The sequence below is a fragment of the Ursus arctos genome, unplaced genomic scaffold (assembly GCF_023065955.2).
Source record: "Ursus arctos isolate Adak ecotype North America unplaced genomic scaffold, UrsArc2.0 scaffold_20, whole genome shotgun sequence".
Lineage (NCBI taxonomy): Eukaryota > Metazoa > Chordata > Mammalia > Carnivora > Ursidae > Ursus > Ursus arctos.
In genome coordinates this window covers 30,515,835-30,535,086 of record NW_026622875.1, presented here as the reverse complement: position 1 = coordinate 30,535,086, position 19,252 = coordinate 30,515,835, and the positions used below count along the sequence as shown (strand labels likewise).

Sequence of the window (19,252 nt, the reverse complement as noted above, 5' to 3'; positions counted from 1 at the left end):
AAAGGCAGGCCGCTGAAAAAGAAGCACAGGTGCTAACTGTTGGGATCAAAACCACACGGATGGGGCTTTGAGCAGACCAAAAAAAGTTAAAAGGAATCCAAGGAGATCTGCTGGGACTAGGGTGAGGCGGGTGAGGTGGGTGAGGCAAATGAGGCATTTGCCCTGGGGCAAAATTAAAGAGGATGCCAAGAACTCATTAATCAGGATAAATACCATTTTGTTGCCATGTTTAAAACATCCAAATATGCTAAAAATCCATGGTAACAAAATAACGAAAGTTCACAGGCATCGTCCAACAGGGCTAGGATTAGGGTGATGGAAGTGAGGTAGAATGGTACAGATTCAGTGTTGGATCCTGTCTTTATTTTTGTTTTCTGTCTTTATTTAAACTTTTATTTATTTTCTTTTTTTAATTCCAGTATAATTAACATACAGTTCACAGTTATGTTAGTTTCAGGTGTACACTGAGGTGATTCACCAATTCTATACCTGACTCAGCGCTCATGGTGATAAGTGTAGTCTTAATTCCCTTCTCCCATTTCACCCATCCCCCCACCCGCCTGGCAATTACCAGTTTGTTCTCTATATTTAAGAGTCTGTTTTTTTTTGTTTGTCTTCTTTTTCATTTGTCCATTTGTTTTGTTTCTTAAATTCCACATATAAGTGAGATCATATGGTATTTGTCTTTCCTTGACTGACTTATTTCATTTAGCATTATACCCTCTAGATCCATCCATGTTGTTGCAAATGGCAAGATTTAAACATTTCATATTGATTGCTCCATGACTTTTTGGTATCGGTTTTGATTTTTTATAATATTGCATTAAAATATGACTTATCTTGGTTACTAAGTCTTTTGGTGCCCCTTCAGTTTTGCACCTGAGGCGAGTGACTCACTTGTCCCAGCCTAGCCCTGGCTGTGGCTGTGGGGACCCGCAGAGACTGGGGAGAGCTTGTTTGTTTTTGGAGCTGAGGGGAGGCCTGCCTGTGGTGGGTAGCAGGGAGTGAGAGAACAGGCAGTGAGTGCCAGATGAAGCTGGAGCCTGACCCCCCCACAACCTTGCTGCATAAACTACTGCAATTTGTTGTAACCCTTTATCAAAGAAAAAGTAGTTACCAGTGGGTTTTGTTTTCACACTCCCAGGCATGGTCAGTAGCACTGCATATCAGAAAAGGCCCCTGGTAGTCGGCTGCCCTTTCATTTAAAGTGCGTCAGGGTTGTTCTTTTTTTCAGCACCTGATGTGTAGATACTCGGAAATAACTCTGGAAGACAGGAATTTGAATTGTCAGAAGGAGACTGCTCAGATAATTAATGCCATGTAAGTAATTGCTTTGTTTTTAAAAAGCCCATTGAGCATAATGTTAAATGCATTTGTCTTTAAAAATCTATTAGTGCTAAGCTGACTGCGTGGAGTATCCTAGAATTCACTTAAGTCTCGCCAAGAAATTAAGGAGCATCAGTAACTTGGCGTTCCAAAGCCCCTTTGCCCCAGGTGGTAGCAAATTGAAATTATAAAAGTTTTAAACCACTGCACAGCTTACAGATCTGCAGGGTAGCTCTGCAGTTGCCTTGTAAGTATATAGAGAAATTAATATCTCAAACATTTAGTGATAGTTGTGCTAATGAGCCTTCCATATTAAGCATAAATGGTTTTCACATGTTGTTTGTTTAACAGGAACTGGCAGAGTATCTATTGAGAAGACAACACTGTGAAGTCCTAGGACAATCGAAAATAAGCCAAAATTTACTTCCTTGAGATATACAGAGGAGCTAGAGAATGCCTTTTTTGCAAACATAATTATTTCTTGACGTATCTTCTCTCTCCTACGTCATTCAAAATTCCTGTGCTATAACATACAAGAGCCTAGAATACTAGGTGACTTCAGAACAGCCATGTATAGCTGTGCAGGCTGTGGACTGCATGACTCAAGGGGTTATGTAAAGACCAAATCTAGAATTTTGCTGAGGAACTCTCTATGTAATTTTATAAGGGCCCTACGAGAATGGCAGTCCCTCTCCAGAGCTGTGCAAGGCACTCGGTGAGAACAGTAGCCCTTGTTAGCCTAATCTTCAAGGCCAAATAACACAAATATGCTTCTCTGACACTCAGTCCAGTGGTCTCTCAACTGCAGTATGTTTGTTTTCCAATTTCACATTCAAACTGAGGAAACTGGTTCATCAAAGATACTCAATCTTCGTTTAATGCATGATCTTCAGTTAAAATACCCTGCACCTCAGGGGCTAATGTTTGAGGCATGCTCCTATAACCTAATTTCCTCAGGTTTCTAATTATTCTTTCAAGAATGCCTGGAATTCTGATTTTGTTTTATTTTAAACTGAGACGTGAGAGTAGGAAAATACTAAGCTAATTTTAGCTATCATTTTGTACTGCAGTTGTGATACCGTTTACCTGACAGTGCTTACAATTAAAGTGTGCCAGAATCCAGTCGTTTGTATGGTCTTCCACATTATGAAATATTGATTTCAAATGGTCACTGTTTTGGGTTTTTTTTTTTTTAAGATTTTATTTATTCATTTGACAGAGAGAGAGAGACAGTGAGAGAAGGAACACAAGCAGGGGGAGTGGGAGAGGGAGAAGCAGGCTTCCTGCTGAGCAGGGAGTCCAATGCAGGGCTCCATCCCAGGACCCTGGGATCATGACCTGAGCCGAAGGCAGACGCTTAATGACTGAGCCACCCAGGCGCCCCATCACTGTTTTGTTTTGTTTTGTTTTCACGATCTATAACTATGTTTCAAGGAGCTCTATTTGATCTTACAAAATAAGGGATGTATATTCCAGAAAATCATGTGTCCCCTGAGGCTGTGGATTGTATTCCAGAGAGATGAGAGCTGCCTACAAATGGCCATTACAATTGCACAATTATTACAAAGTAATAAAGATTACAGTGGGAATGAAATGAAATGGAGACTTCTCCTAGTATTTTGTAAGGAGGGAGCCGAGTGCAAAATGCATTCTGCAGTATTGGGCCCTAACCGAGTCAGGCACAGAAATAAATGTCATTGAGAATATGGTTGCAGACCTTTCAATACATGAGTAATGTAAGCACATTTCTTTAACTGAAGAAAGAGGCTCTTAAATAACAATTTTAACTAACATTTTGTGGGGTGCTTGGCTCTGTTATAAGCACTTTCTGTGAATTAACTCATTTAAACTCACAAGAGCCCTATGAATTAGGTACTATTGTTATTATCATCATCATTATTATTTTAATGATCATAGAGAGGTTAAATAACTTGTCCAAGGGCATATACACGTAACCTGGGAGCTAGGATTCGAACCCAGAGAATGTTATTAACCTGAGCGATAACCACTGTGCCATGCTTACCTGCTGTATGAAACATAGAATATACAAGCATAGAATTTTCCAACAAAACTTAACTATTACAATGCTACCATTTGGGTTACTTTGATGTGTCAGACCCTGTACAAACATTGCTTCATGTAATACTCACTAAAGCCTATTCTTTACAGATGAGAAAACGGAGCTTCAGAGAGGTTCAGTAACTTGCCCATAGCTACAGAGCTAATGAGTGGTAGAGATGGGGTTCAAACCCTGCCTAATTTCAGAGATTAAATCCTATCCACATGGCTGAATTAGTCTGCCAGTCCATTTACTCCTTGATGGCCAAGATCCTAATTTGTCTTACGTTATGGAAACTGGTCCTACGCCATGAAATGAGCAGAAATTTGGAAAGTACGTAATTTGTTTTTAAACAAAAGTCTAATTTGAAAAATATTACCAATTAACCACAGTCCTGGTTGGCTCGTTACCTACCCTGAGTTTATTAGTTTTTGTCTGGCCTGTCTCGAGATGCTTTCCCCTTCTCAGTAGTGTAATGATACTTCTGTAAAATATTTGTTTAATTTTTCTGAGGGTGTTTGGGATGAACTGCATGCGGGGGATCTTTATTATTTATAGGCAAAAAAAGATCCACCTGCAGACTCTGCGGGAGCTGTCTCAAGTGCAGAAAATGACGCCGAGAGAAAGGATGCGGCTGAGGAAGCTCCAGGCAGCTGATGAGAAGACCCGGAAGCTGAAGTAAGCTGCCTTTCCTTAGGGTACCCTGCACTCTAGCCACTTCCCAGGGCTCCAAAGGAGTTGACTAAAGAAGAGCAAAAGCAAAAACAAGAAAGCAAAATGCACATGCGCATTATATAGTTCTTTGTTTCTTCACTTACTTGTCCCCATAGATTGTTATCGGATGCCAGCCACTATTAATGTCAGGCTTTTGGTCTGGTGTGCAAAGAAAGATTGAATGGCAGGGAGGTTATCATGAGGAAAATGGAGAGTCAGCCTCCAAATGAAGCCTCGTTGCTGCTGACACGTCCTGTACGTACCCTGGAGAGAGGGTGAAAAGAGTGGCTTCGTTCTGTGTCCTCATTCCCCCGATGTTTGCTGTACCCTCTCTGCCAGGGGACCTAGCTGGTCTATAGGGAGAGGAATGTACCGGCTGGCAATTGTTGACTTTAGAAAGCAGACTGGAAGCAGCTCTGCTCTGTCAAGTGAAGCCCTTTGATGATCTATGCTCTGGGCAAGCCTGCTGGTGGACAATATCACTAGTAATTCAAGTATTTACAGGAAAAGGGGAGATTCCCAAGAGTCTAGGGCTAGACTCACAGTTTCTCAAAGACAGTTTTTTCAGTTTTTAGGTTATCCAGTCTCCTAATTTATCTTCTTTCTTTCTCTGCCAACTTTTTGGTAGCTTAGAAGCCCCAACTAAGAACTAGAGAGATAGAAAGGACCTGAAACTCAAATCTGTTCATTTTGTGACCTTGGTAACGTATCTGAAAAAGGATTTGGAGGTATTCTTGCACTTACAGTGCATATCATTTGGAACCGATTAAGAATCTATGAGACTACTTCTTTCCCCTTAACACATGCTTTCTGTAATCAATGTGGGAAAAGATTTCTGTCAGAGTGCACCATGGGTAGCTGTATGCTGGTAAATGTTTAACGACAACCACCTCTGGGGTTGTGGGGCTGGGGGGTGTAAATACTCCCGCAATGGCCAATTTCAAGCTACCAATGTGATATCGTGGAATGTTCAGTTGGAAGAGATGTACACAGTCTGCTCTTGGGAACCAGTACAAGCTGCTTTCTGCAAACCACTGCACCGCTGAGTGTGGCTTTGACTGAGAAAATGTATTTACATAAATTGCTTGAGCCATTGTATCAACTAAGTCCCAGACCTGTTTCTGAGGTCTTGGGAATGGCAGTATTTCTGGGATACCATGACTCATGTCATTGTTTGAGGGTAAAAGGAAAATTAAATCTCTGACAGGAACAGATCAGAAAGGCAATTTAATAACTCACATGCACATTACAAATTGTATTTCAGATTAAAACTTTTTTTTATACACAAAGAAAGTCATAGGTCTTCCACATGACATTCAATATGTTTCTTATTTAAAGGCAATGGTTATAAATAAAGTTTGGTCTTAATTTTATGAATGAATTTCATTGGAATTGTTTTTTGGTCATTATTTCTAGAATTTGAGCACAGTCATGTGTTTTAGCTAGAAAACGACTCTATTGTCAGGAGAGATGTAATGTACCCACTTTATAAATGAAATTTGACTACAGGGATATTCAGTGACTTTTCAAAAAAATCTAAATGTAAATTAGCACACAGGTAGTCATAAGAACTCAAATCTTTCTTCCAGTTTAGTAGCAGGTCTATGACATTTACCTCTTCTACACTAGATGAAACAAAATGTGTTGGAAAAAAATTCCCCTTCACAGTAGCTCTCAAATTCTTTCCATAAATTCTTTGAAATCTAGCTCTCTTCTCCTTGTTTGTGGGTTTATTCATCCTGAGAGCAGTAATCAAGTTATTAGTATGTGTTGGGCACGGTCTGGGTGTCGGGGGCACACTTGAGAATGTGCAGGGGTCCAGACTGCCTTCTTTTGCCTCAGAGTCCCACGGATCCTCATGAGGAATCTGACATGATAAGAATTCTGTGTTTTTAATATGTGTGAACCCCTAGTTTAATCACCTGATAGAAACTGGGCCTTTTTTCTGGAATGTTCAGAGACCCCTGCTTCTAAGAAATGTTATTCCAGAAATTAGAAATTGGGAAGTACAGACATGCTCATGTTTTGTTTTATAAAACCTAAATAACTTTATTCTTGAAGTTGCCATATGGCAAATGTGTGTATATCTAATTTTGAATTTCAGCGATGCATTTTAGGGGTTCTAAGGATGGCTAAGAAGCCAGAGCATCATTGTGTGTGCTTGAAAGAGAATCCAGTGGGTGCTACACTGCATTTGCCCTGATGAGGGAGAGACCTGTTGGCTTGGCTTCTCAACACCCTGTTGGCTTGGCTTCTCAACACCCCTGTTTACCTGTTGAAACAAGGATCACACTTAACTGCATAACATAGACGTGCCTTTAGCAAAATGCAGCTGTTTCTCTACACTCACTTTAAATTTGCAGAAAGCTTGCAGAAGAAAAATATGAAGAAAATAACAAACGAATGCAAGAGTTGAGATCTCGGAACTCTGAGCAGCAGCTAACTGTTGATGTACTCCATGTAAGTGCCCTCTGGTTTTAAATGTTACATCAAACCTTTAATTGCTTCAGATTCATCACATTCATGTGGCCAGTCAGGTACGAGAAGGGACGGGGTGGGGGAGCATCTAGACCAACTTTGCCCCTTTCAGGGTGGAGGCACTGGGGTTCGTTTTAGCATACAGGCCAGTGGTTAGTGATGAACTAATTTAGAGCAGCTGTACTTAGAGATAAATCAATAGATTCATCCCCAAAAACATCGAGTGCCTACTGTGTACAAGAAAACTCAATCAGCATGGAATGAAAAATTGATAAGTAAAATTATGACTTTGCAGAGCAAATGTGTGTATATCTAATTTTGAATTTCAGCCATGCTATTTTTACATTACCTCTTAATCCATTGTTCTCCTTCTGTCTTATTGTTTATTCTTTCCCTTTTCATTTCCTGTCTCCCATCTATATCATTGTGCATTGTGTTAATAACCCCTTTCGAACTTTGAATAATTACCTTAGATGCCCAATAATAAATAGGGTTGCAGAGTCACATGAAATGGACCCTAAATCATATCCTCAGCATCCCAGGCCCCTGAATAGCAAATGCCATTTTCTCTAACGGCTAAAAACATCTTCATGGGCCTTGCTGTAGGCTCTGATACTTAAGGAAATCTTTCTTCATGATCATACTTGGACAACAGACATCAACCCTAACTTCCTAGCTCTTCTGGTAAAAGCGACATCGGAAGGAGTCATTTTTATGGAGAACTTTATGTCTCAAATTCTGGTTGTTCATTTGTTGGAGATCTCTGCATCTGAGGGAGGCTCTTTTTCTTTAGCAGGAAGAACCAAGCCCCCCTGAGGCTGTGAGGCTGATCTCTGAGGTCTGGGGACACTCATTCTGCTGTAGCTCAGTGATCAGAGAGTCCCAAACCCTGGGGCGTTGCAGGAGCCTCCAGCAAAGCTCACTCTCAGCCACGCAGAGCTTAGGGTCACTTGTTTTCTGCCTCCATCTGAGAGGTAATCCACCTTTCTCGATTATTAAATGGTTGTGAGTGTTGTCTATTTCTGAAAACCGAAAGTTGGACCAGATAGGGGGGTCCTGCCTTCACTGACCTTAAGAGTATCTCTTTCTTGGATCCTTTAACAGATAATATGGAGACATTGGTGACATGTGCTCAATCCCACTTGCCCCCCTCTGTGCTCATCTCCCACTCTGTTAAGTAAAGCCAGCTGTGGGATCTGTTGTGGGTCCCAGAGACGTGGAAGATGGCATCATTCCCACTCATAGAACCTGGTGAATGGAGATGCCTGGCTCTTACAGACGATAGATATCTTCTAGCTGGTTCAGTCTTGCAGACGGGGTTGCTCAGCAACCCGCTCATCCCCCCAGGTATCTTGCCCTGTTTTATGCAATTATATCAGCCACTTCCATCTGGCCCTTCATTAGCACCCCACCTCACTTTCAAATGTCACTTTCTGTTTAGGAAAATACTCTTTGACCTCACAGGTCCACAATCGACTGGCTCTTCTCTAAATTCTTATGGCTTACAGCAATGCTTCTCAAACTTCAAAATTCACCCAAATCACCTATTGGTTTTGTTGAAAGGCAGATTCTGATTTGGCTGGTCTGGGATGGGGCTTGGGATGCTGAATTTTTAACAAGCTCCCTGGTGATTCTGAGGCTGCCCATCCAGGACCACACTCTGATTAATAATGGACAGAAATTGAGGCTCCTGAAAGCCATTCACCCTCAGATGAAGGAAGACCGGGAAAAGCCACCGATTAACAGACTTTCTTATAGACTGTTTAGGAAAAAAGTGTTTCATGGGAACGGAAGTAAAGGAAAAGTGACCTGGGGCTTTCTTGTTTGCCCCAGGAGGAGAATGAAGAGAGGAGGCTAGGCAGGGAAGAGACTCGGTTAATCACATTCACAGGCACAGAATGAGGCAGGTTTAATGATATTCAAAGAACAAAGCAGAGAGCAAATGGGAAGCTAAACACTTTGCAGTGGGACTGAAGGGTTTTAAATATCTCAAGAAAAGGCATCAGTGAGCTAGAAAAGAGGAAATAAAATATAAGAAAGAAATTGGATTAATCAGATGCAAGAAGCTAAAGAAAAACATGATGAGGAGAAAAAGAAGAAAGAAGAAAAGGTTCCTGTCTCTGCCCATACACATATTTATGATTTAATTTCTTCCTGATTTCACTGGGGCTCTTTTCTCTGTTCCTTCTTCCTTCTCTCTTGCCAGCTGAGGCAAAGTGCTTTATATTTCAAAAGTAGTCGTATGAGATAAAATCAAAGTTAGGGGAGAAAAATGGGCTGGCTCTGTCATTTCTTGAACATGTTATAAAAATTCTTTGAGGCATTTAGGAGAATAGCTTGTTTTGTTTCCCAGACCCTAACTAACAGGGCCTTTTATTTTGGCAGGCATTTTCTGCTTGGCTGAATTTGGACTTTGAAATCTGGAAGCATAGTTGAACGTGGAATCATGTTAGGCACCATTTCTTTAAAGGATGGTAGCTTTAAAACAACTAGGTTCCATAAAACACTCGATAAGCCTGGTCTTTCTGGTATCCTGTGGCACTTACAGTTGCGACGGTGCCAAAACTGGGCTCCTGTGAGAAGTGTGTAACTGATCAGGTCTCTGTATATGAAATAGTAAAGGGGATCAAAGATCAGAGCAAATCCTTTCTAAGAGAAGCAATTATAACAATTCTATCTGTACCCTTCAAAGAGAACCTCAGCAAATCAAAGTCAATTGAGGGCCCAAATTCTTATTTTCCAATAATTTCTGAAGTAGAAGTGAAAACACACTTCATGCAATCTCTGTTCTTTGTTCTTAAGGTTGCCTGTGTGCTATCAGTGATCCTTTGAAATTTGAAACCAATTTCACCTCTGACAGCAATTATACCATATAAAAACTGGACTTCTTAAAAATATTTGATGACTGTATTTTCACAAATGTTGTACCACAGTGTGGCATGGCTTATTTCACTTATTCATTAAGATGAGTTCGAGTTTTTCCTTCGTTTTAATAAGAAGACGCTCTTGGAGTAGTTCTCCATGAAAGGCACTTATCAAGGAAAATAGGTCAGTTCGGCATTAGCTCTAGGTTGCAAACACACACACACACAACAGGAAAAAAATAAAGAAGCAAAATGAGCTATTGAAATACCTACTGATATATTTGAGAAATTTAGCTTTTACTCTTTTTTAAAGTGTGAGTTCTTTCATGTGGCTTCTTAGATCTCTTTCTTTAGGAAACTGGAGGTCACCAAATCATAGCACTGTTAAAGCTAGATGAGAACTTGGAAGTCATCCAAGCCAACAGCTCCACTCTGAGATGAGGAACCTGAGCAGGGCTGGACTAGGGGGAGGTGGGTGTGGGACCCTGAATGCAGAATTGCAAGGGGTATTTGGTCTTAGCTGCTGGTCGCTCCTGCTCTTGCATAAGCCGGAGAGTGACTACCTCCTTCATTGTGCACCTGGGCATTCCTCCTGCCTCACCCTAGTCATAGCCCTGAAACAGATGCCATGGAAGGTTAAGGTCACCTGCTGAGTTGTTCAAGGCTGCTTCTTTTCTCCTAAGCTGGCTTTCTGAAATTTGAAAGTGGTATCATGTTTAACGGAGAGGATTTGATAGACTTTTATTTCCAAATAGTTTTCTAAATAATATTGTTTCATTTGTGGTAATCCTGTTTCTTTCTATCAGCTTCTCACGAACTGTTAATTACCTTCCACAAGGAATTTGATGACCTGACTTCAGAGAACCTGCCTGAGTCTCAGCCCATTCCTTCCTTGGACCTTGACCCACTTGAGTCAAGTATAGAAGACACCATAACTGACCTTGGAGATCACGGTATGAGTTTGCATCAGTATTTGGAAGGGTTGGCACGTGGGTTGGTGTGGCTGACCCTCCAGTAGGCCTGGCTGGCCTCTGAGAAAAGCCTTGGATGGTTGTGACCACCTTCCATCAGTTTGCCAGAGCTGAGCTGGGACCAAGATAAAAAGCAGAGAAGCCAAGGGATTTGTCTGTTCTCTTCTATCTTCTTTGTAATAGATGAAGATGAGTTAGAAACTCACACCAGGTGAGAAACCTCTTCCACATGAGTTAAACAATATCATCATTAACTCACTCCGGAATAGTGTAGGACTGTGAATGCTCTGAAGTACGTACTGTTTCCTTCTTCTAGAAGTGATTTCCCTGGCCTTAATAAATTTAAAGTGAATAAATGAAGTCAGGCTTTGGAAAATTAACTATATGAATATGCAGTCATTACGAGAAGAAAAATGCTCAGAGCTGTGACCCAGATGGGAGAGAGCATAGCTTAATGGTTGAAAACATGAATTTTAGAGTCAAAAGCTGCCCCCATCAGGGAAACCGCTGGCAACTTCATCTTTATAGATCTCAGTTTCCTTATCTATGAAAGGAAAATAATATTTCCTTTAGGGCTTGTTGTGAAAAGTAAATGAGAGTAGGCATGTGATGTGCCCTTGCGTCAGTGCTCTTGCATCAACACACAGTAAGAGCGAAAGAAAGGGAAACAGCTTATGACCCCGGGAGAGAGGGTTATGACCGTGGGGGCCATCTCAGTCTTGTACCACCCTCCCCAATGCCTAGGACAAAATGCCAGGAATAGGGTAGGCACTCAATTAAATATTTCTTGAATGAGTGAATGAATGATATGTTAGTCTGGCCCTCTGAGAAGCAGATGTCAAGATGGGTATAAAAGTGGAGGATATTATTAGGGAAAATGTCTGCATAAAAGGCATTAGGAAAGGAGCTGGAAAAGGCTGAGAGAACCATCAAACCATGGTTCAAGTCATGTTCCAAATGAAAAGAGAGAGGTTTGGTGGATGTGTACTGGTCTGCTAGGCAAACGGAGGCAACTAAGACATCAGGAAGTCTATAAGCAAAGTCAGCCATCAGGGGCTTGCCTTAGTATCCCTGCTGTCCTTTGGCAGTGGTAGTAGCCTCTGAGGGAATGCAGGGATGGATTCCAGAACACAGCCCTGGGGCCCTTGGCCAATTACTCTCCTTGTAGTGGGAGGTCTTTGAGGAGCATCCTTATGGCTGCACAATGGTATAACAACTCTCTTGGGCAATAGTTGAGTTCTCTTTCCAAACTGAGAGTGAAGGTAGTGAAATTTGGATTGATGGGTCATCTCAGCCCAAATCTGCATTTGAAGTCTTCCTGACCGAGCTTTTAGAACTTGTGCTGCCTCTTTCACCTGTAAGGAAACTAGCACCTGAAGCTCTTTAGGTTGGCATTTACCAACTTTTAAAATGTTGTTGTGGAAGCCATCTGGTAACAGGTGTTACTGACAAACAAATATGTATATCAGATGGATTTGCATCTTAGAGCCATTTTAGGTATTTCTTTAATATATTGTTATTTTCCAAAAATGAGACTTGGAAGCACAGAAATATCCCATGGGCCTTTCTTTCCAAAAATATAAAACTGAGAGTTAGGCCATTGGGTAGCACTTGATTTGGATGGCTTGTGCTTTGCTGTAAGGCAGAGCCATCACTGTGTATAAAGAGGAAGCCCCAGAACAGGATATTGAGTGGGTAGTCTGGGATCAAGAAGTCTGGGCCCGGCCTCTGGGTCTCAAGTAGGAAAAATACTTACTACTCATTTCATAGATGAGAAACTAAAGACATTATGTAATTTGCTCAAGAACGCAAAAGTGCCTGCTTTCTAGAGCAGCACCCTTTCCATTTTCCCCAAAGTGTATGGATTTGGAGGTGGTGGGTAGCAGCAATAGGTTCTCAAGAAGCAGACAAATGAGTTGGACTTTCAAAAGGCAGAGTCTTTGTGTGACTCTATGCTAATTTTTGTGAACTGTAGTAGTCAAATTACTCCTAAGCTAACCTTGACCACAGGTCGCACCTGCTACTAGGAGACTCACGCTGATATCCTCCTTTGTCTTTTGTCATGGGGGTTTCAGTATGGTAGACCAGGCATTGATTTACCAGCTGAACTGGAAATGGTCAAATCTACTCCTTTGACGACCTTATTTATGCTATAAGGAAACACTACTTAGATCTCCCATCATAAGCTGTCAGATCCAAAAAACACATCATTGTTTTAGTCGGGCCAAATGCCTTGTAAAATACGTTAAATATTCCCCTGTTTTTTCCTTCCTGTAAATTCATAGTTTTCTAAATTGGAAAGGAAGACCTAGAATTATGAAAACGTAAACTTTGGGTTGATGATTGATTGGAATTGTGGACCACTACAAGATTATTAGTGATCATATAGCTGAGTTGTGAAATTTTGAGATGTGAGACTTCAATTTGTTGATGAATTCTGAGGTGGTTATTTCCCTCATTCTCTTTGCCTTTTAGAAGATTTGACTCCAAACTTTTAGCACTCAGAGAAAGTTTTCATTTGTTTATTTTTCATCTAGCATGTATATGTAAAATAAAATTACACAGTCTTTTTTTGAAGCTTCTACACCAAATGTTTAATCAGTCTTTGATGTTGAATTGAAAAATTCCCTCTGGGATGTGAGGAGTTTGTTGCAGAGAAAGAAAACAGAGTAAGACGTTATTTACATTTGATATGCATTTCGTTGACTACTGCTGATTTAATCTAGCTGAAGTCATGGATAACCATTATAATCAAATGAGAAAGCACAACTGGAACATTAAAGAAATTATCCCTACCTAACCCCTTACATGTAATACTGATGATTTCTTGCACATTAATTTCTGCCAGGAATTTCATTGCATTTAGCCTTATTTTCAGCAGCTCCCAGTTGAGTCGCAGAATAGGGTTTCTTTCAAAGCTGAATAGCTTGAGGCTCATGAGCTTGGTGCAGACAGAGCATGGCTCTCAATCCACCTGTTCAGATGCTAAAGCTTCACTGGAGTAGGCCTTGGCTGCCCGCCCATGACCTGACCAGTTGTCACTTAAGTACGCTTTCAGCTACTCCTAGAGCAAGTCCTCAGCCCCTTCCCTGTGCTCAGAGAAAGCTCTGACCTCAGGGGGGGATTGTCCTTTGCTTGCGTATAGGAAGTCCACATGGCCTTTGCAGCTGTGGGCTATGCTCTGTGACTTTTGGTGTCATCTCTTCCCTTTAAATGTCCAAGTGGAAATAAAGTGATTTGAACTCTGTTAGACAATGATGTATTTTTACTGTTTTAATTTTAAAAATGAAAACATTTACTGACTCTGCAATTCTACCTCTAGATAATTACCTAAGAGAAATGAATACGTGTCTCCAAGAAGATCTGTACACAAATGTTCTTAGCAGTTTTATTCATAGTACCAAAAATAAGAAGTGTTAACCAATAGATGAATGGGTAAACAAACTAGTTTATCCGTGTAATATAATACTTCTTGGCAATGAAAAGGAACAAACTATCAATACACACAACAATATGGATGAAATAAAAAATATTGTGCTGAGTGGAAGAAGCCACAAACAAAAGAGTTCATATTGAACGATTGCATTTCTGTGAAGTTCTAGAACCAGCAGCACTTATCTGTAGTGACAGCAATGAAGCCAGTGGTTGTCTGGGAATTGGGAATTGACTCAAAGGGCACAAGGGAACCTTTTGTGGTGATGGAAAACGTTAGTACCTTGATTGTGGAGGTGGTTTACCCTGATGTATATATTTGTCAAAACTCACTGAATTCCATGCTTTAAATGAGTGCGTTTTATTTTCTATCAATTATACCTCAATAAAGTTGATAAATTTAAAAAAATATGGCTAAGATAGCCAGAAAAAAGGAGAAAGGAAAAAAACGATAAAGATTAATGCCTCACTCTGTGCTTTCGCTAATGAATGAACAAGAGACACTGGAGAGGTCGTGGAAATAGAAGGTAACTGCGAAGATCTCTAGTATTACTTGGGACACAAAATCCTTAGTCCAGATAGTGATCATGGAGTTTTCTTCTAATGTCAGCTGAGCATTATTGCCTTCCACAAGGAATGTTAACAGAGTTTTGGGGTCTTCTCTCCGGAGGAAAATTGGCTTAAACATGATGGGCTGGGATCCCTTAGCTCCTCTCTTCAGTCTTTATAGTTGGAGGTGTTACACTGGTGTAGCAGGAACCCATACCAGCAAGTCTCACGGACCTCGTGTCCTCTGAAAGCAGCCCGAACATACTAGAACAAAAAATAACAGCCCGGACTCCAAAACCCAGCCCAGAGAAGCCAGTAGAGCTGCCTGGCTCATTAGCCCTCAAAGAGGACTAAGTGCTAGGGGTCACTTCTATATTCCTAGATGTCCCATCACTCCCAGAGCTTTAAATGTCTTAAAGACTTCATTTATAAATATAAATTGAGGGTGGTTTCATTTCAGATTTGTCACATATAACATCGAGTTACATTTGCATTACATGGTAGTTTCCACCTGACTCTCATATTTACATCCAGGAATAAAGGCTCCTGCAGACACTCTCTAATTTCCTTGGCTCTAGAGGATAATTCAAATGAATCTAATATTGAGTAAAGACGTGCTGATTCTCCACCCTGAGGCATATTTAATAATTTAGACTGTTACTTCCATAGGAGAAGCTGGGTAGGTGCCTCTAACTGAAATTTAAAGGATTGTATCCAATTTGAAAACTTGAAGTGGATGTAGAAAACACCTGCCCGACTGGCCACTTCACTACTGTGTCCTAAACAGGCAGGAGAGAAGTAAGAGGGAAATCAGTCCCCAAGAACATCAGTTACTCATAGAGAAAATCAGCACCTATGGACATCTCGAACTAATTTTCTCTCCTGCGAAAGCTGTTATGTGATTCCATGGTCCATCCCCTTCGCCCAATATAAATTACATAGTAGTTATTATACCGAAGGTGCTGCTCGTGGGCCAGAGAGCGTGCTTCAGTGGCCTTGCTGGGCCTGTCATGGGTCATGTTTGGAATGAATCAATTAAGCAGAAAATTAAATAAGCACCAATCATGGTTTTAAGGTCAGATAAACTTCAGAATAGAATAGACTAACCCCCCCCCCCTGTACTGTGGACTTCAGACAGCACTTTGGACATACCAAAGGATGGTTTTTCTTTGGCTGATGAAATTATTTTCCGTGCCTGGAAGTTTCAGAGCTGTGCTCACGGCTCCCGCACCCACCACCAAGAGAACATTGTTCTGACGCCGGGAAGGAAGTGAAGCTGTCACAGAAAACTAATAGAGCTGGAGCGATAGCACTCGCTTCAGGTCAAATAACCAACTTTGATTCATATGCTAATTTTTGAAGGGATTGAAATATTTTCCTTGGGTGTTTGTTTAGGCCAGGCTTTAATTTAGATATTTGTGCTAGGAATTTAAATGTGTCTTCTCTGATCTTCATAGAGGGGCTGTTTTGTGGCGGCGAGGGCCACGGCAGTATCAGCCACCTCCTGTGTTCACTTGTCGGAGCCTTTTTTGGAAGTGAAATAGCACATCTCCCAAACAAACAAAAAAACCTTTCTGGCAAGGAACTGTGGCAGCAGCACCTAATACCTTCTGTCATTCATGACTAACAACATTTTCCACTGCCTTCTCTTCTTCTCTCGCTTCAAAAAAAATTCAAAATAGACAAATAGGAAGCCTGCAGAAAGGTTCAAAGTGATTGTCATGTTTCATAGTAGCGTGTCTGTGTGCGAGCAGTGTAATGAATTTGACTTATTCTAAAAAAGTCCATTTTCCCACATCTGTCTGCAGAAAGTGATGTTTGTGACATTGCCAGCATTTGCAGCTCACCAGTTAGACTTGTCCCTGAGACTGTGGGAAGAGTTCTTTATAAACTCATTATTCTGCACATTGCTATCCACATGTGAGAATACATTTTTAGAAATGTGTAGTATAATTCTACATACCTAGCTTCACAGCTAACCGTGTCTTTCCTGCTCACCCCTAGGCCTCTCCCAGTTTCTTTTCTGGCCATGGCTCCTTTAAATTATTAATGGGAGTTCTTACTCTTAGAGATTAGCCAGCTAAGTACATGTTGGAAGATGAGTTGAAGATGCCTGCAGGCTTTCACTGCATTTTGTACCTGGGCATTTGGGGTTTTAGAGAGAGCAAAGTGACTTTACCCATTTTATATTTCAGATTCATTTTTCTCTTGTGAATCTAGGAAAAGTGAACAAACACATCCCCTCTCTCCAGCTTAACCCTACATGGCCTGCTTTCCTGGCTTCACCCAGCTTAGAACTAAATGAACTCCCTTCCTTCCCTCCACCTTCCATCTCCTCACAACCCCATTCTAAGAGGTAATAATTTAACGGTTGGCATAAGTGGTTGCTTATGAATATATGGTCTCTAGCTATATATTTAGCCTCCTTTTATTTGTGAGATTCCCATTTTGAAGAAGACTAACCTTTTGTGTTCATGGTGTGCTTGATGAGAGATTTTAGTGGTATACCAGAGAGGGCTAGAAAGTGACTACTAGGGGGTTGCCTGGGTGGCTCAGTCAGTTAAGCGTCTGCCTTTCGCTCAGGCATGATCCCAGGGTCCTGGGATCGAGTCCCACGTTGGGCTCCCTGCTCAGCGGGGAGCCTGCTTCTCCTTCTACCTGCCGCTCCCCTGCTTGTGCTCTCTGTCTCTGACAAATAAATAAATAAAATTTTTGAAAAAGTGACTACTGGTTAAGAAAGAGCAAGTTTTGGAAAGTTAAAACAATTTTTCCCCTTAGCCCCATTAGCTCTGTGTCATTGATGACGAGAGTGGGTCAGTGCCCTGATTGTGCACGTGTGTTTAGAGGCTACATTTGTACCTCTTCCCGGAAGGCCATTGAGCCATCTTGATGTCGTTCCATACCTCACCTCTTACTTTTTACTCTCAGTAAATCATAGTCCTATGAATGTTGATCACACAACTCAAAATTCCACTAAATAGGCATCATGAGAAAAGCATATGTTTCCCATGATATTGACAGTATTCCTTGATTCCAGTTCATGGCACTGCTGAGAAGCACTCACAGTACAGAAGCGTGTCACAGCACAGCAGCTGGGAGCCAGTGGGCTAGTCCTTCGTGCCTCAAAGCATGGTCTGGGGACTGCGTCACTAGCATCCTGAGAACTTGTTAGAAATGCAGAATCTCAGGCCCTACCCTAGGCTTACTGCATCAGAAGATGCAAAATCCCAATGATGTGTGTGTGCATTCAAGTTCGAAGAGCCTGAACTGGACTCTAAGCTCAACAAGAGTGGGGACTGTGTCTGTCTTGTTCTTTTTATTCCCACCTGCTGAAACAGTGACTGGCTCTGAATTGGTGCTTGGTAAATATTTGTTGAATAAATGATTAAATCTAGGGGAAAACTTCTATAAGAATACTAACGCTTTTTGTCATAAACAGCATACATTTCTTGCAGAGATGGATTCAGTTGGGGAAAGAGTAGAATAACAAGTTGCCAGGAGAGGCTAATTTCTGTGCATTGGTGTTCTCTTTAATTTTTGCTCTTTCTTCTCAAGGGAGATGGTAATCTCATTTTACCAGATGGATCCTGGAAAGAGGAAAAAAAAGGAAGAGTGTCAGAGATGTGGGGATGGAAATCCTCCATGCATGCTTTTTGAGTCCCATAGCCATTGCCACTTCCTTTATGGATACCCCTCCAGTTAAATAACCTCTAATGTAAGCCACCAGTGTGCGAAAATAGGCTTTCTTCTTCTGCACTACCGATAGAACAGTATTCAGTTGAAAAGAAGTGGTCACATCACCACAAGGTAATCCTCTCAGACTCCTTTGTGTATTTGCTAAGTGTACACATGTAACAGGAATAAAGGGGTTTTATGAAGGATAGTCTGTGTTACAGGTGCACACTCGTCTCTTTTGTTTGCATCAGCTTAGTCTCCCCATGGAATCCATGACAGCACTTTACCTAAGACAGAGCATGAGCAAATGCTGGTTGGTGGATTACTCTTAGAACAGGGTTGGTAGAGCCTGTATGTGGAAATAACTCTTTAGTGGTTTTATTGGCTGGGTCCTCTGGGAAGCAGACACTAAGACAGAGAAGTGTAGGAGATGTATTGAGGGTAATTTCTGTTGAAAGAAAAATGAGAGTGAGATCAGGAGTAGACAGAGAGAGTCTCCAGCCTGTGATGCAGGTCTGACACCTGTAAGAGGTGAGCAGGAAGGAAAGAGGAGTGGGTAGGAAGAGCCTCAGACCTCACTGTAGCCCCGAGGCAGCCTCAGTCAACCCAGTGGAGAGTTCTGGATCAAAGATTGTCCATAGAGGAACCCTGCGCTGGGCAGAAATACTGTGCCCTACTATCCCTTCCTGCTCAACAGATGCTCAAATGCTGCCGCCAGAGGCTGTCAGCTCTCTGCATGCTTTGCAGCTAATCAGCAGTTTCTTGGAAGGACATCCCTCCATAATTGTGGACAGACACCCCTCCATAAATGCCCCACGACTCCAATGAGGCAAGTCATCCCATATGCTTGAGATGAATAAAGTAGTATTTGAATAAACAATCTATAATTCAGTACTTTTCTCTAACTCAGGGTAAACTTACCTCCAGTATATGCAAAGGAAGAATGACTCAAACTTCTGGAATATCCATAGACATGTCACAAAACTCCACTAGACTGGAAGCTGCTGGTGTACCTGATAGAGATTGGGAGACAGACTTGGTCTCTTTCCCACTTCTAGCCATTAACCAGCTGTGTGAACTGGGGCAAAAAAAATTATTGCCAAGCCTCAAAATTTCTCATCTGCATAATGGGAATAATAATACCCAATTTTCGGGGGTTAAGGGAGGAATAAATTAGATGGTAA

General features: G+C 41.4%; 1 protein-coding gene across 12 annotated transcripts in view; it reads left to right on the top strand.

The window, feature by feature from the left end:
* The window catches only part of NEK11 (NIMA related kinase 11), a 244,767-nt gene that overhangs the window by 106,375 nt on the left and 119,140 nt on the right, over positions 1 to 19,252 (top strand). For all 12 annotated transcript variants that reach the window (XM_057315970.1, XM_057315969.1, XM_026497009.4 and 9 more), the window contains 4 exons: positions 1,235 to 1,320; positions 3,944 to 4,063; positions 6,463 to 6,559; positions 10,280 to 10,394. In XM_057315970.1, the coding sequence (XP_057171953.1) occupies positions 1,235 to 1,320; positions 3,944 to 4,063; positions 6,463 to 6,559; positions 10,280 to 10,394 (418 nt within the window). The remainder of the gene's footprint in view (positions 1 to 1,234; positions 1,321 to 3,943; positions 4,064 to 6,462; positions 6,560 to 10,279; positions 10,395 to 19,252) is intronic.